The sequence below is a fragment of the Propithecus coquereli genome, unplaced genomic scaffold (genome assembly GCF_000956105.1).
Source record: "Propithecus coquereli isolate 6110/MARCELLA unplaced genomic scaffold, Pcoq_1.0 Scaffold65, whole genome shotgun sequence".
In the NCBI taxonomy this organism is placed as follows: domain Eukaryota; kingdom Metazoa; phylum Chordata; class Mammalia; order Primates; family Indriidae; genus Propithecus; species Propithecus coquereli.
Genome location: NW_012152507.1, coordinates 770,029 through 796,339, shown reverse-complemented (window position 1 = coordinate 796,339; position 26,311 = coordinate 770,029). Strand labels below are relative to the sequence as shown.

The following is a 26,311-nucleotide window of genomic DNA, read 5'->3' as shown; positions in this document are numbered from 1 at the left end:
ACTTAATAGTAAGCATATAATTTAATGATTAGCATACAAATTTTAAAACAAGAGTTTCTTGTTTTCTTTAAAATCATAGGATGCTACAGTAATGGAGTATAGAATTTAAGATACAACTAAAAGGAGTGAGTCTTGGGAAAGCAGTATGTTAGGATAGCTAAGAGCACAGACTTTAGTTTAAGAGCAACTAGAACTTGGTTCTGCCTTTTATTAACTATGCGACTATGGGCAAGTTATTTAAGCTTCCTAGCTCCAGGTTCATGATTTATTAAATATTATGATAATGGTATCTATCTCAAAGAGTTGTGAGGATTAAATAAAACATGCACACACATAGAGGCTGATACTGGTAAGTGCTGTATAGCTTCTATCAACATCATCATCAGCATCAGCATCACCGTCACCATCAAATCCCCTACAAATACTGAACTGGAAACAACTCTTTGAAATATTGACTATAAAAATGATATATGTATAGACCTGTAATATTTCATGCAGTCTTAAGTCAGATTCTCTGAGCAATAGATTCTGAGAGGTTTCTATGCAGGAAGTTTACTGGGGAGTAACCTTGGAATCAACACCTCTGGGGAAGTGCAGAAGGTAGGATGGAGATGATGTAGTCCCAGCAAAGACCTCGATAGATCCCTGGGGAGCTCTGGAGCTGGAGTGACCCCCTGGAGTTGTCCTGCCTTAAAGCAAGAGCATCTGGTCTCTATACTCCTGCACTGACTAGTTTTTAGATACTGGCTTCCCTCCTACCCACTGTGAGGAGTGTGACCTTGGGGGAGTCAGCTTTCTTAGACTGAGGGCAAGTCCCAAAGAGGAATTCAACTGAGATCTTTGATTCAACCAACACTCTCTGCAGCTGTGCATATAAGAACCTCATTTCCGAAGAAATGGATCTGGATGGCACAACATAGCATCTACTACACTTGCATTTATTTTTTAAAATATTTCTTTTATATTAGAAAAGGAACTAAATTTAACTTAAAAGGGGAGGATTGAAAAGCACTCAAAGAATAGCTTTTAATTAAATATAAAGTGATACTGGAAAAAAACTTTTCCCACAATGCTAATCACATAACAGGGATTCTAATATATCCCTGCCTACCTCCCTAACCTCTGCCAGATTTTCTACCTCTAGCCTCTCTGGCTTTTCTCAGTTCCCTGCTTGTTCTTTCTGTTGAGAATGTCTTGCTGCCCACTTGCCCATATCAGCTCATTTCTCATTTGACCCTTTAATTCATACCTTCTTTAACCATATATCTGATGTACACGTCCCTGATGTAAACGTCCTCATTACAGCACCTTGCTTGGCTCCTTTCTCAGCCCTTCTCACAGTATATACTTATGTTTTGTTTGCCTATTAACTGTGTATCTCCACCGTTAGACTGTAAGCTTCATGGGAACCACAGTTGTTCTTTTTAACATCACGTTCGCAGACCACAGGTGCCCAGTAAGTATGTGTCCAATGAGTGAGTGAAAGAACAAATGAGTCAGAGTTCTGTGATCAATAGCGATGTGCTTTGTCTCGTTTTTCTCATCTCTACAAAGTTTAAGCTGTGGACAGCATTAGTTTAAATCTATACTTGTTTTCTTGGTTCTGAAAATAATTTCTTATAACTTGGGGCTCATACATTCCCCTCTTAGTAGATCTTGGAAATGTCCCTATTGGTTTAACACATCTGGACAAAACAAATCTGTGTCTAAATTATTCAATTTTTTATGTAGAGGGTTTTGTAATTTATGTAATGAAAGAATATTAATACTTATCCAGACAGAATAATGATTTATTAGATTGCTTATCGTTTTGTGCACAGCAGTATTCAGTAAATTATAAAGTAATAAAGGTAGTCAGAAAGTAGTAGGGGCAGTTTTTTTTTAAGCACTCTAGGTACCACAGACCTTTCATGGGTTTTTCTATGAGGGAGCCCGTATGCTCGCATCTACCTGCCCTCCTCTTGTACTCTGGTCTTAGGAATTAACAGTCTCCACATCCAGAAACCACCAGTCAGGCTTGCCTCCTCCCTCTCCTTACATCCTTCCTCTCCTGCATCCAGGCAGTCACTAAGTTGCCACCGTCTCTGCCTCAGAAATCTTTCACGTCTGGCACCTACAACCCCATTCACACTGCTGGAGAGGATGACACACCTCCATCGTCTCTTGTCTAGGTGACCGCACCTCCTGACCCTGTCTCTCTGCTGCGAGTCTCTTTCCATTCCCATCCACTGCTTTTACTGCCTCCAGGGTAGTCCTAAAAAGCAGATTGGATCACATTATTCCTCTCTGTGGCTTCCTGTTGCCAATTCCTTGCACATCCCCGAAGCCCCTCACAGTCTGGCCCAACCTGCTTCTCCAGTGTCCCCTCCCACACTCCCTCCTCACGGGCTCCTCTTTTGCCACGCTGTGCACCCATCACCCCTCGCCTGGCCACGCCCCTCCCTCCGCTGCTCCATGCCTTGTGCCTTTGATCTTACTGCTGCCATCTCTTCTGCCAGCAAACTGCTCGTTCCTGAAGGCTCAGCACCAAGATCCCTCTGATGAGAAGCCTGCCTGCTCTGGCTCCCCTGACCAAGACTAAGTTCCACTTCTCCCGTGGGACTTGCTTCATAATATTTATCAGGAGAGATTATAATTTATCTGTGAGCTTCCTAAAAGCAGAGACTATACCTTCTTAACTTCCCTATCTTCTTGCTTGTAGTAGACACTCAATACATACTTGGTTACTGACTCTCTTACTCCACCCTAAGTCGTGGTCTCCATAGGTTACCATTTATAGGTGTATTTAATAACACACTCAGCAGTAGGGTGTGAGCTGTGTGAAAAGATTGACTGACAAAAACTTTGAATTTACCCGCAGGGTGCCCCCAGCAGTCATTTTCCCTAGATCTCCATTTGTTCAGGGTAATATTTTTAGGTCTGTATATAACGGATGCACAATAACGAGGACTTTTTTCTTTCCTAGCCATTACCTGAAAAACAAATATGAAAAAAATATATATCTTTTTTTTAAGATACTAGTTCAAGGAAAAATAAATGATTCACAATTTTATGTGAAAGAACAGCCAGAGCTGTGCCGCGTCTGGTCCACAGGCACGTTGACGTGAGGGGTGTAGCCGCACACGTGGGCAGACCCTATTGTGCGAGCGCTGCTGCGCGGTTCTCAGGGACTCCGGTGTCGTGCGGGACGACGAGCATCTCCACGGGCAGGGTTTCCAGGGCAGGCAGCGCTGCCTCGGCCACCTTTCCTATGATCATGCCCTTTCAGGGGCGTCTTCACCTACGGTTGCATAGATCGTGTAGTGCGCAAGGGCGCGATGTTTCAAAGAAATACACTTACGGGCATCATGGACTTGAATATTTATTATTAAAATATTTCAGCAGGAGGAAATAAAGTATATTAAAGAAGGGATTCTTTTTTCTGATGCACACAAAAGTGCTATAGGGCTGGCAGCAGGCCCGCTTCTTAGCCACTAGCTCCTCACCTTCTAAGCTCATGTACTTTATTCGGTGATCTTCAACCTCATCAAGAGCCCTGAGCGGTCGGCCCTACTACTTTCTACCCGTCGCCGTCCTCATGACTTTACTGCCCTTCTTACCCAGCTCACAGTCCATAGTCTATCATTGTAATCCCTCCTTTGCAAATGTTCTCACTCCTTCACCCTTTCCTCCCTTTATTGTACTTGCTCAGAAAGGCCCCATCCTGGTCAGACCCAGCTCTGCCTACTCCATGCGTGCAGCTGAGCTGCTCAGATTCCACAGTCCATCAGCAGCCTCACTCCTGGCAAAACTCTCAGCTTCTTTACTTCACTCTCTCTCCACTTTTCTCACTTCACCAAGGCCCAATCATGCTTCTACAGAAGCAGCTGAGCTTTGCTTTTCAGAGAGTACACATTGATCTCCTCTTGTTTTAAATCCATGACCCTAGATTTAAAATGTCATTTAACACTTCCCCAAAATCCTACTCTACCTCCTTATAGCGTTTCTTTTTCTACTCTTCAAAAGGATTGTTTCGCCTTATCCTCTATCTTCAAGTCTCTTGTATTACTACTTCCCCAACACTCTCCCACTTGCCCACTGCACTCACGTCTCACTGACTTTGCTTCTATTTCTCAAACATGCCAGTCTTACTCCTGTCTTAGAACCTTTGTTCTGGCTGTTCCTTCTGCTTGGAACACCTTGCCGCCTTCCCCGTCCTTGGAAAGGCCTCTTCCCACCCCTCCTGCAACGGCTATACAGTAGCCATGCAGCCCTGTCGTACCAGCCAGTTTAGACTTCTGCTAGATGTATCATTATTTTGCTTCTTGTTTATTTGTTTGTTTTTTTTTTTATTTATCTCTCAAACTAGAAGGTAAGTCCCATGAGGGCAGGGACCTTGTCTGCCTAGTTTATCTCTGTGTTTATTTTTAATCTGTTGACTCGCCTAAACTGTGCAATGTGACCTTTGAGGACCTTGTTAGAAGAATTCTTATGTTCGTATGTACTAGTTCAGAGAAAAAAGAGGCTGGGCAAGGCAGGCTAGTTTCTAAATTGTAACTAGGAGTGCCAAATGATGAAAATAAACATTTTTATAGTTTGTTACATGCAAAAAAATGAGATTTTATTATTATCTATTAAACAAAGAAGGGGAAATGGAGGAAGAAGAAAAAGACCAAGAAGTGTGACCCGGATGTATTTTCCTTAATCTTTCAGGGGATAAAACTTTATCATTCTGGTTCTGATGTATTTCTGAGAGTCAGTTTTATTTTTATGTGTTTTCCTGATATAATACTTTTTTGCTTGAAATCGTTATTGACCGACTTTGATTTGCTGTGGGGTCTAGTTTGGTCTTCGTCCCTGCCTGGCTGCACACATGACTTCTAGGCCCCATTTTCCTCATTTGTAGAACAAGGGGTTTTATATCTTCTAGCCCAAAGGTGCTGTGACTCTGTGAGATAAGATTAGTCTCTCTGTAGATGGTTAGGAGATTGCTTCTTCTGTCAATTCTAGAAAGAAATAAAATTTGTGCCACTGTAGTATCTTCTCCCCTTTTCTGGCAAACCCTTTCAATATATCTAAGTGCTTGTGACAAATACTTATGCATTATATTTAAAAGTGATTTACAAATAATAAAATACAATTTCTACCACCTTTCATTATTTTCTATCACCTTGAATATTTTTCAAAGCAGCACGCTAAAACTCACATTTTTGTTTATAAATTAATAACAAAAAAGCATACCTGTTTATTATCGTTTGTGCATTCTCTGGTGTTTCCATTAGTGATTTGTTTCAGTTTGAGATTGGCCTTTCATATTAAATAGTCTTCTGCTAAAGTTGAAGGGAGTGTTATTTATACTAGCAAAATTTTGCACTTCTAAAATTATTTTAGATATGAACCGTTTTTACTGTTTTCATTACTTCACCTGAATTGCTTTGAGGGAAAAGTAACTGTGACATGATGTAGTGGGATATGATGATAGTGATAGAAACATCGTCAAGCCAGGACCCAGAAATCAGAGTAGTGATCATTGACCAAGTGTACACCCTGTTTCTAAAGCATTTTATATTAACTTAATGACTTAATCCTCACTACAACTGCTGTTATATCCATTTCACAGACGAGGCACAGGAAAGTTAAGGAATTTGCCCAAGATCACGAAGTAAGGAGTCGAGAGCCAGGATGCAAAATCAGGCACACTGTGGCTTTAAAATCTGTGCCCTACAATTCACTATTGCAAGGAGATGGAAACAACCGAAGTGCCCGTCAATCCATGAGTGGATTATTAAAATTTGGTATATGTTTACAATGGAATATTAATCATAAGAAACGACAGTGATCTAGCACCTCTTATACTTTCCTGGATTAAATTTAGGCCCATTTTCCAAAGTGAGGCACCACAAGAGCAGAAGAACAGGATCCACTTGTACTCGCCATCAAATTGGTACTAACTGATCAACACTAGGGTGATCACATGGCAGAAATACTCTCTAGGGATTAGGGGGATGGGGGGCGTAAATCCACAACTAAAGGACACGGGGAGCACTGTAGGGGGGAGGGCATGCCTTTAACCCGCACTTGGGTGAGGCAAAGACATAAAGTGTAACCCTAATGTTTGTACCCTCACAATACCCTGGAATAAAAAAAAAATCTGTGCCCTGAACCCTTAGGCTTTGATTCCCTGTGACAGCAGGGGTTGTATTCCTGCTCATCCACCTGACTAGCTTCCTAACATTCTGTGCGAGGTGTCTAGGCTCTCTGTGCCTCCATTTTCCACTGTAAGCTCAGCAGGTAATATCTGCCCAACTTTTCTCATGAGAATGAAGTGAAGCAATAGTGGGAGTTTTCAAAAAGTGAAGTAGATAATAGGTGTTTATTGTACTCATTATTTATACTTTTTGAAAAGTGTATTAATATTACTTTGAATTTACTCAATATTTAGTAAAAATATTTTAAAGTATTATATAAGTTAGATTTTATTTCATATCTGACTATACATTCCAACAGGATATTAATGAAGAAACAAAACTCTTTATTAAAATATATGGATTCAGTGCAATAGAGGATAAAAATTAAAGAAACAATCTGAAATCATCTTGAAGAAAAATAAGTTTTAAAATTCAGATTTAACATGAAAAATTATCCATCATATATCCTCACTCAAAAATCAATTTATAAATGTAAAGACGAGATAGAAAGAAAAGGCAAGGAAACACCTGGACAAAAAAAAAATTAAGAAAATTAAAATGATGGATATTACACTTCACAGTTATCTCAGCGTATCGACATTCTTCACCTAAGACATGTCATTTTCACAGGCTTCCAGCTTGGAAGTCACGCAGTAATTGATATGTGGCTCAGCTTATTAGAAGTGTAGGGAATCAAATTTAAGTTTCCCTTTAACCTTTTCTGCTACTTAATTTAAAATAAATAAAACCAAAATGTTGAAGGTGAGACAATAAAATGAAAAGCTTCCTGTGGAAGATTTTTTTCCCCTTTTCTCTTTACAGGGAAAAGCAGACAATTAATGAGGATTTGTCACTTAAGTTTGAATACTTAAGTTTCTCAGCTGTGAGGGCCGTGAATTAGTATAGATCTAAAGGAAGACAGAAGTGGCCCCCTCACCAGAGTGCCTCTTCCCATCTCATCTTGATTTTTCTTTTTTCCCAAGAGAGAACTCTGAGGCATCTCATCAGGTCGTGTTGATCTATCTCTAGCAAAGTGTTGTTTCCCTAAGGTTGTTACAGATTTCTGTAAGGCAAAGAAGTTTGGAGAATTTTTAAATGACACGAATTCTTGACAAATGGAAAATGATTGCATCCAAAGTGTAAGTGGCTGAACTGAGAGAAGATGAGGTTTCCTGGAGTTTATGTCCAAAGCACATCTTTGAGGCATGTCAACGCTACTTCACCCAGTTTTGTTTATAACCATTTTAACACTTTTCTGCCTGCACAGTGCAAAAGCAGCTGCTTTGTGAATTTAATTTTAGAGGAAAATGGAAAAGCTCTATGGAGCCAGGCAAGATATAAAATGGTTTACTTAGAAAACACAGACAAATATACTAAGACTAGAAACGGTGAAAGACAATCTGTTTTCCCCTAGGGTTATGGTTTCACTTATGGACCCATCCAACTCCCAAATTCTCAGTTGTTTTCTTTATGGAGATTAAGTATCCAGCATTAACCTACTGATGTGTTTAAAAGAAAGACATTTTGGCTAAAAGGACTCTGGACTTGGGAACCCCTGTTTCTTGCCATATTAAGAGAGTCCTACTGAATTATGAGACTCTGAGTGCTTTGTAATGAGGAAAGAGATTATTAGGTTAATTAAATCAAATTACAGTCGGTCCTTCGTATTCATGAGTTCTGTATCTGTGGATTCAACCAACCACCAGATAGAAAATGTTCGAGAAAAAAAAACAATAAAAATTAGCAATACAATAAAAATAACACAAATAAAAACCTAATATAGTATTACAGCTATTTACATGTCATGTACATTTTATTGGGTATTATAAGTAATCTCGAGATGATTTAAAGTGTATGGGAAGGTGTGTATAGGTTATGTGCAAATACTACATTATTTTATATCAGGGACTTGAGCGTCTGTGGATTTTGGTATCTACAGGGCTCCTGGAACCAATCCTCTGTGGATACGAAGGGACATCTCTATTGCTTATAAAGTTGATTAATTATTACAGATTTGTCTTGGTTTTTAAAATGGCTTTGACTTTCAAGTTACACCTCATTCATATTTATTTCTTTTTTTCTTGGAAGGGACAATGGTGGTGGGACAGAAAGACACTTTTATTTTTGGAGTTGGAAAATAGCCTGTTGCAGAGAAAGAACATTTTAGTGTTTTTACCCATTGTATATTAAAACAAGATTAAAGAACAGCATGGATTTCAATAATTCCATGTAATTTCCATTTATTTTATTTTCTAAAGGAGTTGAATTGTATTAAATTTGGGCAGCTACCAGTTTTACACTACCAAACACAACAGATTATAAAACAATCCTTTAAATGACATCCCTCTGTAGCTTTCTAATTACCAGTTACCCCCTTGGTGACATATCTGAACATGGAGCCATCTGGATAACTCACGATGCCTCTAGGGCTGTTGTCTGAAGTTTGTGTTCTAATACTTCGGTCCATAATACTGTGTGGTGGAACTGCTCTTACTTCCCTATACTTCACTGCACTTTAAGTTTAAAGAGAGAAATGAACACTGGATAAATAACTAAGCTTTGGGATCACTTCTACCCCCTACCCCCCAAACCAAAATATTTTATAAATCCATCTGTAATTTTAATTACAAGGTCTACTTTTTGAGGTTGCTGTGAGCTAGGCTGATGCCACCAAGGTCTACTCTTTGAAAAAAATGAACCACTATTTATCTGTATATAACACGCTTTCCCCTTTCTTCCCACTCCACCCAATCTTCAGGGTTTTGTACCCACACCTTGTACCAGCTGGTCAGCTTTCCGCCAGCACTCCCTTTATTCCCCTGGCCATTTCACTTAGTGAGTCCCTGAAACAGTTGCCATTGCTCCAACGGCCAGTTGCTCAAAGGCTCTACGGAGAGTAGTTTATTTTGTTCTCGAACATCTGTAAAGATATGCTCCATTGTGAATTAAGCCTTTTTAGTGACAGAGCCCCACCAGCCTTATCAGGAGAAGTTCCCAGACCTCATTATTGATAATGGATCCATGGTAAGTCAGCCTGTTGTGAAACCTCATGTTCAGTTATGCAGGATAATGAGTGACTCAAAACTTCACATGTCTCAGCTATCGTCCTTATGATAGGAACTGTACAGCTTCCTTCAAAAGTGAAACAGGATTTTAAGGAGAGCGGTTCACTTTTATGTCCAAACGAAAGTTATCACCAACATTCAGACTGACCTGATTTTAAATATCTGATTTTAAAATATGACAGGATTGCTCTTTAACTTTATATTTCACTGATCCTTTTGTAGGAAAGTTAGGACAGGTTTATTCATTTTTAAGTGTTAATTCTGGAATTCTAAAAGTATGCAAATGGCATTTGTCTTTGGATTCACAAAAACTCTAGATATTCAGAGTTTGAATTATTTAAACTCCCACAACACATGCACTTTTGCTTTTCAAGCATGAGTTATAATTTAATTAAAAACTTCTGGTGCATTGCTAGCATTTTAAATATTAATATGTTCCATGGATCACTTTCGATTATCTACTGTCTTGAAATTCTTGAAGATGTCAGATTTTTAAGATTCCCAAAGTTACACTTGGAATTGTCTGTTGAGGCAAAGGGGACTGTGATAATTACACACATCCATTAGGATCAGCAGAGGAGATAAACTTTGGGGAGGCTTAATGGGTATGTCTCAGTGACAGCTAGCAAAGAGCATTTGGCATGATTAAGGATGGATTTGAATGCAGTTGAAAATATACTCTCATTATGGACACCCAGTGGAAGTTGCACTACAAATGTTAAATTCCCCTGAAGAAGAGTGGTGTTTCAGGGAAGCTTTGAAATCCACTGTGGCCATCCTCCAAATTATTCTCTTTTCTTTATGTCTTTCTGCTGTCAGAATCACTTTGTGATGCCCAGTTCAACTCCCTACATCTCTGAAAAGAGGCAACCTGTTGATCTCTGTGTTTCAGATTGTCCGGAGATACATCAAGGATTGGCTTGAAAGAAAGAAGCCTCCTTTCGGTGCCGTCAGCAGCAGTGTGCTCCTCATGATCATCTACACAACGTTCTGTGACACCTTCTCTAACCCAAACATTGACCTGGACAAGTTCAGCCTTGTTCTCATACTGTTCATAAGTAAGTTGGAAATGGGCTACCCTGGCCATCCCTCAGTCTCCCCAATAGCAAAGTGTAGCAAGTTGTGCTCTCCAAATTCATGTCTAATGTTAATATGACTGGAAACGAATACTTAGTTTCATATTATATTTATCATGTGTATTTATTCTATAAAACAACATCAGTTATACACTTTACGATCTTAACCTCCTTTGTTTTTTGTGTCTGATGCTCTATTTTCTGATTTATAATAGTTGATGTCAGATGAGAGAAGCCTTCATATCTGTCAAATTCAAATGTTAGATTGAGCACTTTGTCATCAATTTAGTTTATTATAATTTTAAACTGATCTCACCCCTTATTGTGATTTAAAAACAGGATTTATAATATATGATGCTACTATTTTTTAAGCATAATAATGTGGCTGCATTGGTTAAATTGTGAATATTTACATCATATTTTCTAATAAAATATACCCAAAGTAATATCATTTCATTTTGAGAAGCAGCAGACTATTAGCAGTAACTTTAGGTAACTGCTAAGGCTCAAAAATCAACCTTTTGTTCTATTTATCCTATAATACTGAAGACAACCTTTATTAATATTGTAATATCAAAGAATCCTTTGTTATTAAAATCAAGATGAGTTATTTCAAAGTATATATCATATGCCCCTGCATTTGTGCGATTTGCTATAAATACTCATAGTATAAACCAGCTTTTTCTAAATTGACAAAGTTAAATAACCATATCTTAAATCAAAAAGAGTTAGATTTTCCCTGAGTAGTAGGTATCAAAGACAGTGTTTGGGGATATTACCGATAAGAACGGGTTGAGTCCCACTAATTTTAAATGATTCTATCAGTTTAGCAATGTGTGTTTGGTTTGTTCGTTTTTTTTTTTTTCCTTTTGAGTTCCCATAAGTTTCAGATAAAACTAAACATGCCAGTAAATATACTACAGATAATGCTTTACAAGCGCTAATTTAGATTCAATCTTTTTTTCTTCAGTAGTTTCTATTCAGCTGAGTTTCATGCTTTTAACCTTCATCTTTTCAACAAGGTAAGTGATTTGGTATCTTTTGTTGTTAGTTTCCGAAATGAGGAGTCATGCTCTTTACTTGGCTACTGTGCTACTATACTGTTCTATTTTTTTCTCCTGTCTCCCTGACCATTCTATCTCCCTCCTGCCACCTTCAAATTGTAGACATTACAAAGGATCTGTCTTTGGCCCTTGTCTTATCTGCCTACCTCGTGCACTTGGGCAGCCCCGTCCATTCCATTGGCTTGAGCTGCTAACATCATACTGATGATTTTCGAGTCTAGACCTTCCATTCCAGTGTTTTTCCTGAGTTCCAGCCTTATTTTTCACCTGTCATTTAAATATCTTCACCTGACTGTCATAACAAAACCTCAGACTCAAGATACTCAAAATGGATTAATCTTTTTCTGCAAAACTTCCTGTTTCTCTCTTATTTCTTCACTTATTTTTAGTGGAACCACCATCTTCAGAGTTACTCAAACTGGAATCCTTCACTTCATTATTTTTTTAATTTCTTGATCCTACCTCTATAATATTTTTTCTGCTCCCAAAGCCACTTCTTCCCTAATTCAGGCTTTTGTTGCTTCTTTTCTCCCTAGACTATTGCAATGGATATCTTACTGGTAACTCCATTTCTAGGCCCAACTTTTCTAAGCCATTTCATCCTGCTTGCAGTGACTAAAAGTTCAGATAATGACTCTCTTGTGCAGATATCTTCAGTGGTTATTCAGTGCCTGTAGAATGAAGTTCATTTTAGAGGGCAAGGCCCTCCAGTCTATTTTCCAACCTCATGAACCACTACTAGTATTCATGCTGCCTAAGATTTAGATTGAGATAAAATCTTTGCCGTTCCCTGGAAGAACCTCATGCTTTCTCATTTCCGGCCTTTGCTTAGGCTATCCCCATGTCCAAATTGGTTTCCATGCCTTAGTTCATCTTCCTTGTTCTCAAAGGCTCACCTCCAATGTAAATTCTTCCACCTATATTATATATTCAGAAAGTATTACTTAAGCATTTAGGGTAAAAAAGTTACCATAGTGAATGCCACAAATAAGAGATGATTCTGATGCTGCAGGAGTGCATAGACTAGGTATATGCGCTGATAACTAAGTGTTCTCTGAGTGGTACAATAAGGCAACCTATAGTCAATTGAAAGAAGAAAGCACTTTCCAAAGAGAGCAAGGCTTCATGGAGGAGATGGGGTTTGACATGAATCACAAAGGACGGCTAATTGTTCAGCAATCAGAGATGCCAAGGGGGTTCTTGCTGGAACAAGAAGCAGTAATGCAAACGTAGACACACACATGAAAAAAACAAGACATGGTGGGACAGTTGGGGTAGAGGAAGATTGAAAATAACAATAATAAGTGGAAAGGTAGGCTGGGCCAGATTGCAAGGCCTTTGAACACTGGGGGACAGCAATGAGTGGCCACAAGGGAAAGGGCCCAGGCTGTTTGTAAGGCTTGAAGTCAGAGCGGTCGACGGTTCAGGCCTCACATCAGGCACTTGGCTTTACCACACTTGGTATAGCACTAGGTCGATTATAAACAGTCAATGTAAACTTGTTGATTGATGTAATTTGAAGCGTTTTCCCAAGCTTGAGATTGTGATTTATGAAGTAAGAGTAAAGCCTGGAGCCATTAAGTCACAGAGAAAATGTGACTTAATTGGGTAAGTCTGAGAGTAGGAGCTATTTTAAAGTTCTTTTTGTAAATGGCTTGTTATGTCACCTTAGGATAGATGTTTGCCTTTCAGTGGCTGTTTGTTTGCTGGTCCTTGTGCCAAAAGTAATAATCAGACCCCCTTGTCCTATCAGACTAGGTAGGATGCGGTATCCTGTTAGTGGCTGAAACATCCCCTGAACAGATAGAGCACAGAACAGCCGCTACTGGGACTGCTGCAGGAGGCACCAGGGCTGGGGAGCAGGGCTGTCACAGCTAGTCGAACTGAAATGAAGAATTTTCAGCATGGAGTAGACTGGACTTTCATAAGGACCTGTGGGTTTGAGATCCTTCTTTTCTGCTTTATTTTGCCTTCACTAAAGTTCTGTTGCATTTTGAACTTCCTCAACCTCTGTCAGACATGCACATTCTTTGATAAACAACAACATATGGAACTGCTACAATCACGCTCCAGGTTAGAGGTTGCGAAGCCCCAAAATATTCCATTAAAATTTGAGAGTTTCTCAAATGAACAAAATTTATAAAACAGTTTTCATATTCTGTTTTCATGTTGAAAGACCCCATAGCTTTTGAGGATTTTATTGGAGGAATGAAAGATGCCAATATTTATTGAACCTGCTCCATGCCAGGCACTGTCGTAGGAATTGTGTGTATGTTGTTTCATGTAAGCATCAGAGACTATGATACTTTGCATTTTTACTGCTATTTTGCAGACGAGGACCCATGCTTAGAGTAGTTTAGTAATTTGCCTAAAATCAGATTTCAGTACTTTAGTAACTTAACCAAAATCAGATGGCAAGCAGTACACCTAGAATTGAAATCCATTTCCATTTGACTTTTCCAATAGCATTTGCCCATGGCTTTTCCACTGTACTAAACTATTTCAACTACTTTTTTGGTTTTTGGAGGGTCTCGGAAGGGTCTTCCTCTGTCACCCAGGCTAGAGTGCAGTGGCATCATCATAGCTCACTGTAACCTCAAACTTCAGGACTCAAGCGATCCTCCTGCCTCAGCCTCCTGGATATCTGGGACTACAGGTGCACACCACCACGCCTAGCTAATTTTTCTATTTTTTTTGTAGAGACGAGGTCTTGCTCTTGCTCAGGCTAGTCAATCTCCTGGCCTTAAGTGATCCTCCCGCCTCGGCCTCCCAAAGTGCTATAAAGGCGTGAGCCACCTTGCCTGGCCTTGATTACTTTTAAAATCCATAATACTTGTTTTGGTTAGAGAATTTATAAAGAGTATTTGACTAAATTCTTCAAGTTTACACACAAATAAACAAATTAGCCAAAGATACCAAGAGTTTGAACTAGGACCCACTAGTTTATACTCTATTAAGTAACATTTTCTTTTCCTACTTTTTGTTCCTTCCTACGTAAAATTTTTGAAATTGCCCTGTGTATGTATGTGCCTTTTTTTTTCAGTTTTTTCTTACCAATTCAGTAAATCTAAAACCAATTTGGATATCAAAGACAAAAATCTTAGCATGGAAATTTGTCTATCTTTTTTATGTACGCATGCAGCATGATGAAAGTTTAGCATAAAGCCCAGAGAAACCCAGCCCAGAAAATTCAACTTTCTTACAACACTCTGCTTAACTGCTTAGCATTTCTTAGATTTACTTACCTAATGTGTCACCATGCAAGTGAGCATTTAAACTATATTTGAGAGTGATTATTCTATGTTCTTATTTATCTGTCTATAGAATGGGGTCAAGGTTAAAAATTCCAACTCTCGAGTCAGACAGACTTGGCTTTCAGTCCTATTTAATAACTTTGTAACGTTGGTCAATTTTCTTATGTACAAAAACGACAATAGTAGTACCTATCTCACAGGCTCATTTTGAGAAATAATATGCACTTAGCCGTCAGCATAACACCTAGCATATAGTAAGTGTTCAATAAATGTTAGCTACTAATTAATTAGACTATTAATTATATCAAATTAGTTTATATTATATGAAAAACTAATGATAGAAGAAGGGGAATTAGCTTTGCTAGTTTTGCAATACATTATTTTTGACTTTTCTCTGTCACAGTTGCTAGGAAATGAGAGTTGACTCACCAACTAAGAGTCAGCTATCCATGGTGACCTAAGCTTTCTGCAACTTTGGGAAACTGTCAAAGGTTTTTTAAAAAGTTGAAAAAGAAAAAAGAGCTGTAACTGGGAATCTTAAAAATGTATAAAAATATATAAAAGACAGTTTGGTAGGCTGATAACTAGAGTAACAGAAACCTAGATTGTCACTAGAATGATAAAAGAAACCATTAAGAAAGGAAAAGGAAGAAAACAAAGATTCAAATATTTGTATAAGTGTTTAAATTCTTATCAGTACATTTTCAGTCAGATGACTCAGTAGGCCTCTCACCACAGCCCTGGGAGAGGCCGGGTGGCTGACGAGTGGCAGAGGGAGAAGGCAGGCGAGGAAGGCAGACAGGCGTTGTCATGACGATGGTAAGTCTCCTTACCATTGCAGGGGGGAGGCAACGAAGCCATGGAGCGCTGGGTAACTTGTTTAGTGCCACACAGCTAATGACGGAAGAGGTCCTCTCTAAAATTGGGCAAAGACAAAACACAAGTACAGAGGTTAACAAAGGAAAGTATTTCACATGGAAGTTTTCTCCTCTAAACACAGTAGGCTTAGACAGAACTATCTCAAAGGACCTTTTCTGCTCCACATTCTGTGATTCCACTAGTAAAACCTGACATGTTTTCCTCTGTGGGTACTGCAAAGCAAGGCAAAATAAATATTATGTGGAAAACACTGATTGAAAGCTTTGTAAGAAAGAATGAAAAGACCAGTTGGGAAGAAAAGGAAATAAACATCTCAAGGGAAGGCCAAGCGATCAAAAGAATCATTAAAAACAGGATAAAAAGAAGATCAATATTAAAAAGAGATAAGGTAGAGTTAGAAAATAAATAGTAATGTGATTCCTTTCAAGAAAGTGAGCAGACACAATGGAGATATTAATCACTGAAAACAACGATAGTCATTGCTACGTGAATATAATGTACAGGACACTTCATTTTTCTGTGTGTTATCAGGACCTTGTGCCACGAAGCCTCCCGTGACAGCGTATGACTAAGGGTGGGATACTTACCAAGATAGCTGCTCTCACTCATTAAATTTTGTAGTGTTTTTGTTTTTTATATTTTTTCATATTTTCTTTCTCAGAAGGCAAACTTTTGTCTAAGATTTGGAGCAGCCAACTTACTAGTTGTGTGACTTTGGGGAAGTTGTGTAACTTCTTTGTGCTCAAGCTTCCTTTGTGGAAAAAGCAGGGCAAATAGTACTATCTCCCTTATAAGGTCAATCTGAGAAGGAAGTAACATTGGATGCAAAGTACTCTGAAAAGTGCTCGATAATGTTTACTGCTGTGGTAATTTGTCATCATCAAGAGCAAAGGGTTAAGTGAGCATTTGCTCTGTTCACTTTCCCTGAGATCTGTGAGGTGGAGCATTCTGGTACCACATAGCCAAAGGACAAGTCCACCCTACTGAGGAGGAATACTGTTATTAACTTTAAATATTCCATCTTTATGCCTTAAGGTTCTAATCCTCCCTTCCCACTGACGGACTTTGTGTCAGTAGGGCTATAAAGCAGTGTTCCAACTCAAACCAGCCAGAAAGCTCCCAGCGTGGTGTCTTCACCTGAACCAGAGGACGAGTAGCATATCTAGCAAATACCCTCTGTAGCCACATTGTAAACACTGCCCTAGTGAATGGCAGCTGGTGCCAGATCACATCAGAGCCTCCCTGACCAGAGAGACTCAGACACATTGGAAATGTGCTATAACCTGGGAAAGAGCAAGACATCAAGCAGAACAGAGTTCACTAAAGGAGAAGTGTATTGCCAGACTCTCTAGGGAAGAAAACCAAACTGTATAAACCCGGGTGCAGCAACCATTGGGTATAAACAAGGGCAACAGAAGACTAAAAAGGTCTTTGCATTGTTACTAACACTACAAGCATTGCTGGAGAACATCCCAAAACTAAGCCAGCTGGTGACACTACATGTTCTGCAGTCCCAGGCGGGCAGTCACTCCTGCACGGAAGTGTTTTACTCGTTGTGAATGGGCTGTACATCATGTTTTCCTTCTGCCTATTTCAAGCTTTCCCAATTTCTTTGGTTCCCGGGCCTCGGTATTACTTCCAACTCCGTGCAGACGAGTGACATGCCTCACACTTTTCAAAGAAGTAGAATCTCTGACATAAGTTGTCTTTGCTTTCCCATTCTCTACCTGAAGAAATTTCTGTATTTTTCCCTCACCTTGTCTACTGTTGCTTCCAGCTCGGACATGGTAGGAAACGCCCCTCTCCAGCTAATTCTTTCAGCCTTGTCCAATCAGGCCTCTTTGGGAACTTGGGTTCATCCGTCATTTCTGTCTGCTGCATCTTTACTCTTTCTCTGTGATCATGTTCAAACAGCCCATGTTCCTTTTCTTCTCTTCACCAGATTTCTTAAAAACACAGTCCTTCTCGCCCCTGCAAATCCAGTACAGTTCAACATCAGCCCCTCGACCTCCTGCCCAAGCCCCTTCGGGCCTTCTCTTCCATTTTCTGTTCCATTAATGCCTCAGTGCTTCTCGCAGTCCTATATGCTCAAAGTTTATAATTCTTCCTCCTGTCTCAAAGCAATATAATAATAAAAATATCAACGAGCATGTGTTAATCACTTACACTATGCCAATTTCTTAATGAGCATTAGCATGTATCCTCACAACGTCGCTAAGAGGCAGGCAGGATCATCCTCATTTTATATATAAGCAAAAGGATGGTCTGGATCGAAATCAGGTGTGTTTGCCCCAAACCCTGTGCTTTTAAGCTGCATAGAGGTTAACAGTTGACACATTCATTCCGTCCCCTTGTCTCTTGTCACCATCTCTGGTCCTCACTCTGATTCTTCAGGTCCTTGCGGCTCCCTGCTTCCTGCCTAGCCTCACCATGTTCAGTCTTATACCGTGTCATGTGATTGCTGCTCCTAAGGATGGGTCTGATCATGTCATTCTACTGTCCCCAACCCTTCAGCAGTTCCCTTCATCCCATCTTATCAAGCCCACACTCCCGGGCACAAGCCAGCGTCCCTACACATAAGTCAGCCCGAAGGTCTGCTCTTTGCCCACTGCCCCTCCACTCCCACACCGCAGCCTCACCATCCCGTACCTAAAACACACATCTGCACGTGCTGAAACCTATTCTTTAAGGCCCGGCTCAATTGTTATTTCCTCCTAGAAGGTTCTCTTAGGCTCCATCATCACCTCCCACTTCCCGCACCAAGCTAGAGATAATAGTTCGCTTTCAGTGGCAAATCACTTTACTTCTCTCTCTCCTCTCTCCTGTACTCCTTTCATCTCTCAGCCCGTGTGTTCACAGCCCCTTACAGAGATCTTTCCCCTGGGGTAAGGAATAAAGGGATGAAGAAATATGTCAGCCTTGTAGCACAATGGTTAAAGCACAAGAGTGGTATCACAATGTAAATATGAGAATAAACTGTGGAAACAGTAAGGCAGTCTTATACTCAAATGATAACACATGTGGGGAGAATCGTCCACTGAGGTGAGACACCAAAAATTCAGTTTGGAAAGTTGTTATCAAGAAAGAGCTAGCAAAAAAAAAAAAGAAAGAGCTAGCAATAGGAATAGTTAGGAGACAGGAACATATATGCCTTTCAAAGAAGAGGAAACCAAAGGGCCATTTAAATATTCTCTTGACAGGGGCATGGGGGATGAGGAGGAGAAGGCTCTTCTCCCTCCGGGGAGTATATAACAAAGAAAACAGGATATGGGATCTATTTAGGGAAGATTTTTCTCCTGGCAAAAGCTATGCATGGAGATGAGGTTACTAAGGGAAATTGCAAGATCTCTCTCATTAGAGATCCTTTAAAATTGGGTAGATTGTTCTATCTGCAACGGTATACATGCAGTTTCTGGAGCATTTCCATTTGCTAACTAAATCTTTTGTCAGAGTTCAGGGCAGGTAATGATTAGACTCACTCTACTGTCAAACCCTGATTCCTGCAGGAAAAAATAGTTTCTAAAATATAAGGGCACAATAACAATAGTTACATTTCTAACCTTTCTGGCTCATGGCTCTCTAAATCTTTCTTATGTAAAATAGGAAATCTGATTCTGGTATCCCTACCCAGCACTGACCCCCCAGGACATGTAATCAGCTTTGACTAAGCTAGATTCTTTTAAATGCTTAACACACTATATAGCAATATTAGAACATAGTAGTTAAGAGCACAGGCCTAGGAGCCAGACTGTTTGAATCTTGGCTCTGTCACTTAGCAATGGGCCCTGAGTAAGTTACACACTTCTGTGTGCCTCAGTTTTCTCATCTACAAATAGGGACAGTGTATCCCTTACCTTGTGGGGTTGTTGTCTTTACACATAAAGACCCAAGAGAAGTGCCTGATACACAGTGACTGCTCAAACAATGATAATTTATTGTTTTTACTAAAATATATATGATGTTAAATCTCTGTTCATACCATGTATTTCTCAAAAAGGTGTGTTTGCTGCCAAAAAGATGTGCTGCTCCTTGAAATAAGCATTTTTGGAGATATGTTAATTCTTTCAAGCCTCTGGGTAGTATTAAGTGATACGTAAAGACCTAGCTAAAAGGGTTCCTTACTGCATTATTTTCGTAAATTCCTACACCACAGGCTAATTGTGTATGTGATCTCAGGAGACCTCCACCACACATTTTTAAAACTGTTCTCCTTTTCATGGAAAAATGACTCAGAAGTGATTCTCTAAAAAGACATTCAGACACTTCTGTACATTTGGATGTAGAATTGCTTCTGTCACCAGGAGTGATCAAAGGAATGTCAGCGTGAAGGTAGGTACTACATTTGATTTAGGATATGTTAAATAGGATTTTTATAAAAGTGTTTATAAAAAAACTTTTTTTGCCCCTAGGAATAATTCGGGTTTCACACCAGCAGACACAGTGGCTATCATTTTCTGTTCTACACACAAATCCCTCACATTGGGTAAGTAATTCATAGAGCTAAAAGCCATGCATTATCCTCATGTAGTTACATCTGATGATTTTGAAATTCAAGGAACTCTTCAAATTAAATGGAACGAGGTATTGTCCACTCTGTTAGATGAAGAACAATAGCAAAGTGAGAATGGGTCATTGCTTTGAAATGCTGTTATTTGATCAAACCAATCTCTGAGGGCCTAAAATTTAACAGCATAGAATTTAGCATAATTTGTAATCATGTTTTCAATTCTCATGAAAGACTATCAATGTAGAATGTTAATATTAGAGGCTGGATAGGGGTAGAGGTGGGGGAGGATGCTGGTTCTGAAAAAGGAATTGGCAAAAACTTTGCTTTGGAAGGCTCTAGAGTTGTCCCTGGGAAATGTTAACTTCTTTCCCCGGAGCTCAAAGCAAGGTGCGAATAATGTCAGTGGTACCTATTTGATATTGACATTAGTTTGAAGTTCATTTGCAAATGTTATGTTATTTCTATAAAGAAACAATGTAGTTATCATTAACTCAATAGGATTAGCATTAAAAGTGGAATAAGTATTTATTTAATGGATAAAAATGGATTAAGGAGAAAAGTGCTATTTTTTACTTAGTTTTATCCAATTTAGTGGCATTATCCCAAGAACCTGTTAGACATCCAGAATCTATGTGTTTCGTCATTAAAAGTCATTAAGTAATTAGAAAATTGATTGAAATATACATCATTCACAAACTGCTTAAGGTGGTGGGCATGTTATGGCAAAACCTTACATTAGAAATTCCTCCACATTTTGGCATGCAACTCACTTAAGAGAGTGGAGAATTGTAACATTGCTCTAAGTCTGCTCGTGTTAAAGAAATTCACTCTGTAAGCTAGAAACGAAGACATTTAATGTTTTTACAAATCCCAAACACATTTGTCTGACAGAGTCAACTATCTCAGTCTTACCAAGTTTGGAAAATGATTTAGAAATTGGACAAACTCTTAAGGAGCTGTTGTTATCCTAGGGCTTCAGCTTCTTTGAATAAATTATGTATCTACAATCCATGCAAGGCCCTATTTTTGGTTTCCTTCATAATCATCATCAAATTGAAGTTGAAATGGCCTTGGAAGCCATATCCCAGTCCTGATTTTGTGACCCTGAACAAACCAGTTAACCTCCCTGAACCTTAGCTTTCTCATCTGTAAAATGAGCAGAAAAACACTCGTTTTTGTAAGGGTATTTGTTAAGTACCTAGCACGGCACTTGGTAGATCATAGGTAGTCAGTACTTGACAAAATATGTTCAGTAATTGTGCCATGAATAGATTACTGTGGACTAAATGAGATAGCCCATCTAAAAGCTTGCTGTGCTACCCCGCACATAGTGGGTGCTCTATAGGCAGTGGCTATGATTATTCGTTATTCATAACTATATTAGCATATTAATTATAACTGTTGCCACTTCCAGAGTTCCAGTCCCCTGACCCCTGTCTTTTAGGTTTTCCTGTAACAAGTGTGGTTTAGTGGTTGACCTCAAAGAAGTCCTCATGCACTTCTTTCCTATGTGTTTTACCGTGTTGTGATATCTGGTGTTCCAGGTCTTCTAAAAATTAAGGTCTTCTAAAAATTGTAAAGTTAGGGAATCCAGAGGTGGGTGCTGCCAGACTCCTCGGTTTTAGAGTCTAGGATTCAAATGAGCCCATGTCCTTAGTGTCCATGCCAAACCACAGCTGCAACAAATTCTTTTCTGCATTTCTGCATTGGGCTTCTAACCTGACCCACTCCTAGGGATTTGCTTTTGTCTGAAAAGCCAAAATGGATTTTCTTTATTTCTCCACAGAGTTTTTCTGTGCTAGAGCTAGCTGTGTTGAACAAAGAGCAAGAAGCATACCCAAGAAGCATATTGCAATGTGATCAGTATTCTTTCCTTTTCTATTAGAAAAATACCTGCACATTCAATCATTTTTTATTTTGTCTCTTCATTTTTCTTAATCCCAAAGCCATACACTTCTGTTTTTTATGCTTTCTGAAAGCTAATTTTCAGGCAAGCAGATAGATGCTCTGAACTAGTAGTTTTGCTAAAAAGGATTGGGTTAACTTGGATTTTTGTTTGCTTCTGCAATGTTCATCCATGAAATAGATACTTAGATCCTCTAATAGAGTACTGTACTAGTGTGGTATCTAAGTAACCATGTAGTATAAATCCTTAGTTACTTTCATAACATGACACACCCAAGTTCTCTTGAAATTATAAGACCTAAATACTCAACCTGGCTCTTACACTGATACTTTCCCAGGCCTCAGTTTCCTTGGCTCTAAGATTAGATAATTTTACTTCCAACTCAAATATTATGTTGTACCCAGGTGTGATTCCTGCAGCCTCCTAGGTAGCATTTATAAAAATGGCCTCTTTGCTGTTTCCCTTACCTCAGAGAGGTCACCCTTGTTTCCACATATAGCAAGGGATGTTTGGATGCTGTTGCTAGAATGGCCTTGTTAAGCCCTATAAATTTACAGTATCCATTTTCACAAGATCCAATATATGTTTCTCTCTACTGGTGACCCGACCTCACTGGTACAGAGGATATGCCATGACAGTGACCTGAGCTACAGGCCGATAATGATCCTAATAGAAATTCTTATCTGCATCGAAATGAAAGAACATCACACAGAGTGTGAAGAATTCATATTCCAGAAAGCAGGGAGAAATTTCAGGTAATATCACTCAGAGTTATATTTTCTCTCACCTCTCACAAAACGATGAAATACAACATATCATAATATACTATTTGGCACTTTGAAAATATATCTTTCCATTGCAGTCACTACCATAATATTTCTTCTAAAGATTTTACGTATATATAACATCTCGAGTAGAATATATTAAGTGAAACTTATAAAATGCCACTCATTATTACATCCAGTATTTGCATTTAAGAAAAAATGATTGCAGGCCAAGTGATACCCATGTAACTAATGAACCACAGATAAAAACTCTTGCTTGAGAAGCTTTCTGAATATTCTCTTGCATATACAACTTCGATTTATTTTATTGTTCCTGCTTTTGCCCCGTCTCAATCTCTTGCATGTACTCGCATCTACACACATGCTGAATTTGATTCATTGCTTTTATTAGTGCATTTGCCATTGATTGATTAGTTCTTCGTATTAGTACTTTTTCTATTGATTGATTGCAGATGAAGTGACTATTTGACCTTTAATTATGAGGCTTCCTATTGAAAATGACATTGAGCTATGGCTTCACATAATCCATCTGGAAAGCCTGACATGATGCCATTCCCTGGAGTTCGTTCAGGAAGAAAGAGGAGGCCTGGAGGAAGTGCAGAGCTATCACTGTGCTTCATCTAAAACAATACTACGGGGCTTGTTTGCTGCTCTCCTATAGTTTCAGCTCAGGGTTGAGGTAATTTTATATTTTGTCAAGACAGCATCACTTGCTGTGGGTTGCCATAAAAGCCATGAACTCTCCCAAATTATTCTCTAGTTTGATGGTGATTTTTGTGTAATCATGAGAAGATATTTTGTACAGTGGAGACTGAAGAACAGCTTGTACCCTGGTAAATAATGGCTCAGTGCACAGTCAGTCAATAGATCTCATCAAGAAAGAAATTAGATCCAAGATATCCTGTGGAATTGGTGTTTTACTTTTATTTATCTTTTTCTCTTGGGTATTCAAATCACTTTACTTATCTAGAGTTCCAATATAGGTAGAAAACTTTCTCACTATACCTAGCAAGTGAATATTTCAGGATGGTTGAGGTCCTTAAGCATATATTAGTTTTTAATGTTTTTAAATAGCAAAATGAAAGCACATAGTCTCAGAGCATGTCATATGACTGTTGGCAGTCAATGGTGAGACTCGTAATTTTTCCTTATTTCCAAAAGCAGTTCTGAATTGAATGAGTGCTATTTAAATTTTAAATAGAGTGTCATGATCAATGCTTGTTAAAAGTCTGCTATGTAGCCTGCCTTTTACAGACACTTGTGTACAAGGCAACTATTCCTCACATTGTTTACATGCACTTCACTATGGGTCTAGTCAGCCACACAGCTGAACTATAACAAACTATGCATTAAACTAAAAGAGTGTAGCTTTTTGGTACACATGGGATTCTAGCAAGAGTGGACAGAGCACATACCTGATTCTAGTCTGGATTCAAGTTCTGGTTCTCTCACCAAAAGCTGGAACAAATTGCTTAACTGCCGTAGTCCTCATTTCCTCCTTTGTACAATGAGAAGATAGACAAAATGATACCTGAGATTCCTTCCAGTTTTAAGTTTCTGTGAGTCCGTGACTGGTATTTCCACTCTATGAAATGATAACAGTTTCCCTATTATATGTGCAAAGGAAAAGCTTTCTTGAAAGGAGTAGTTATATAAATAATGTTACAGTATTGCAGGAAAGGAAATATAGCTGTTGCTTCTCCCTAAAGAGATTGAAAAATATATTCACACTCCCCAAAGATTGTCATATGAGAAACAAAATCTTAAAAAGATCTTGTTTTTCATTTTAATTGGAAGCTTTTCCAAGAATGTTAAAGGATTACCTATAACTTGAGCTGAAAAGATTATTTAATAACCTGTGAGTCATTTTGTTAAGAGGAAATAGGATTGAAATACAAAATTTTGCATTTCTGGTATTCTTTTCTTCCAAAGCATATTCTATTTGACACCTAAAGAATATTATCTTAATAAAACTACCCTGCAACTGAACTAGGAAGCACTTTTTTAAAGCTCTTAACCCAGTAACTCATGTTACCTGAACAGCCTTGAATCTTAGCAAGTCAGTAATTATTGTCTTATTTTGCATACAAAGAAATGAAAGCGTAGAAAAAATATTTTAAAAATTTATTCCGGATCATATCCCAGAAATTAGATTCCAGGCCTCCTAACTTCCAGAACTGCACCAAAGACCAAAAATTGCTGTACTGGTGCCAAGTATTGTAAATGTTTGATCTTGGCATGGGTTTGAATTGTTTTATTAATTGTTCACAAAGAAAATTGCTTCTGGTTACTGGTTATAAGACAGTTTTAAAATAGTTAACACCTATAATTGTTCTGATGAACATAAATTTCCATGTGGCCCAATCACAAGCTGGTATTCATTCCTTACAGGATATAACTTTTTATTATTAACAAAAAGTTATATCCTATTTAAAGTAGATCTTACTGAGTCAGCCTTACCTTGCATGAGGCACCCTGTCTATATTCTGTTCTTGCAAACTAAGAGCCAAAGCGATGTTTGACAATAAGCTATTAAAGTAGAAATAGAAATTCAGAAGAAAGACAGAAAATATTAATAGAAGACTATGTTTGGAGTATAGTTGCCTCTAGAATTACAGTTCTGTACGGAAAGGCAGTTGGGGAGCCTCTGCCATTTGACAGATTCTTAAAGATGTCACTGAAATTATGGAGCCAGCAGATTTTACCATCATGCTAAAGAAAAGTGAAGGAGTGTCTGTCATTTTTGTGCTATTTTCTGATCCACATAAAGAAAGGGAGAAATGTAAGTTCTCAAACAAAATGATGCACTAATGTTCCTCAGAGGTTTGAGAACTATTTTGTTTGGATTTTTTTATTCTGAATTTGGTATCTGGAAATCATTGCTAGCATATCTTAGACTTTGTAATCAAAATTTAGGAAGTCCCAAGGGTTCTGGGAAACAAGTATGAAATTAAAGATAATAAAACTTCTTTGAAGGATCCCAGCCTGACCCCCAAGTATCATTCATCTTAATGATGTGCCAGATGTTCACCTGGAAGACCAGTGCCCTGTACCCCTGTGCTCTTCCTCCTCCTCCTCTACGGTTGCTATGCCAGGGACTGCCCAGTGCTTTTAGCCACAACCTACGTTTCGAAATATATTTTACAATGTGATCCAGAATTGATTTGGCAACTCACTAATGGGTCATAATCCAAGATCTGAAAAATATCGCTTTATACCTTGTTTAATGAGAAGATTTTATTTCCTTCCTCAAATAGTTACCATGTACACTTTGGCATCTGCAGTCGCTTTTTCACTGAACTTTAACCCAAATATCTGATCCCATGTAGGAACCAGAGCTAAATTAAGACTTAGAGTTAATTCTTGATTTGCATAATGTAATAAGATTACTTTTATTTAGATTATTATTTTATTCGTCTTACGTGATAAAATTTCTATGTCTTTTGATTTATTCCACACATTTTCAACAGTAATAATAATAACAGCTAACATTAATTGGGTATTGAATAGGCAAACATTGTGCTAAGTGCTAGTTACATGAACTAATTTACTTTAAAATACTTCTGTCTTGACAGTGTGGTAATTATGTACAGACTCCTTAGTTTAGA

The 26,311-nt window shown here is 38.6% G+C and overlaps 1 protein-coding gene across 2 annotated transcripts in view; it reads left to right on the top strand.

Annotated features, from left to right (window-relative positions):
- SLC10A7 (solute carrier family 10, member 7) overlaps positions 1-26,311 on the top strand; it is a 280,802-nt gene that overhangs the window by 233,253 nt on the left and 21,238 nt on the right. For both annotated transcript variants that reach the window (XM_012660027.1, XM_012660026.1), the window contains 3 exons: positions 10,125-10,290; positions 11,279-11,330; positions 19,915-19,988. In XM_012660027.1, the coding sequence (XP_012515481.1) occupies positions 10,125-10,290; positions 11,279-11,330; positions 19,915-19,988 (292 nt within the window). The remainder of the gene's footprint in view (positions 1-10,124; positions 10,291-11,278; positions 11,331-19,914; positions 19,989-26,311) is intronic.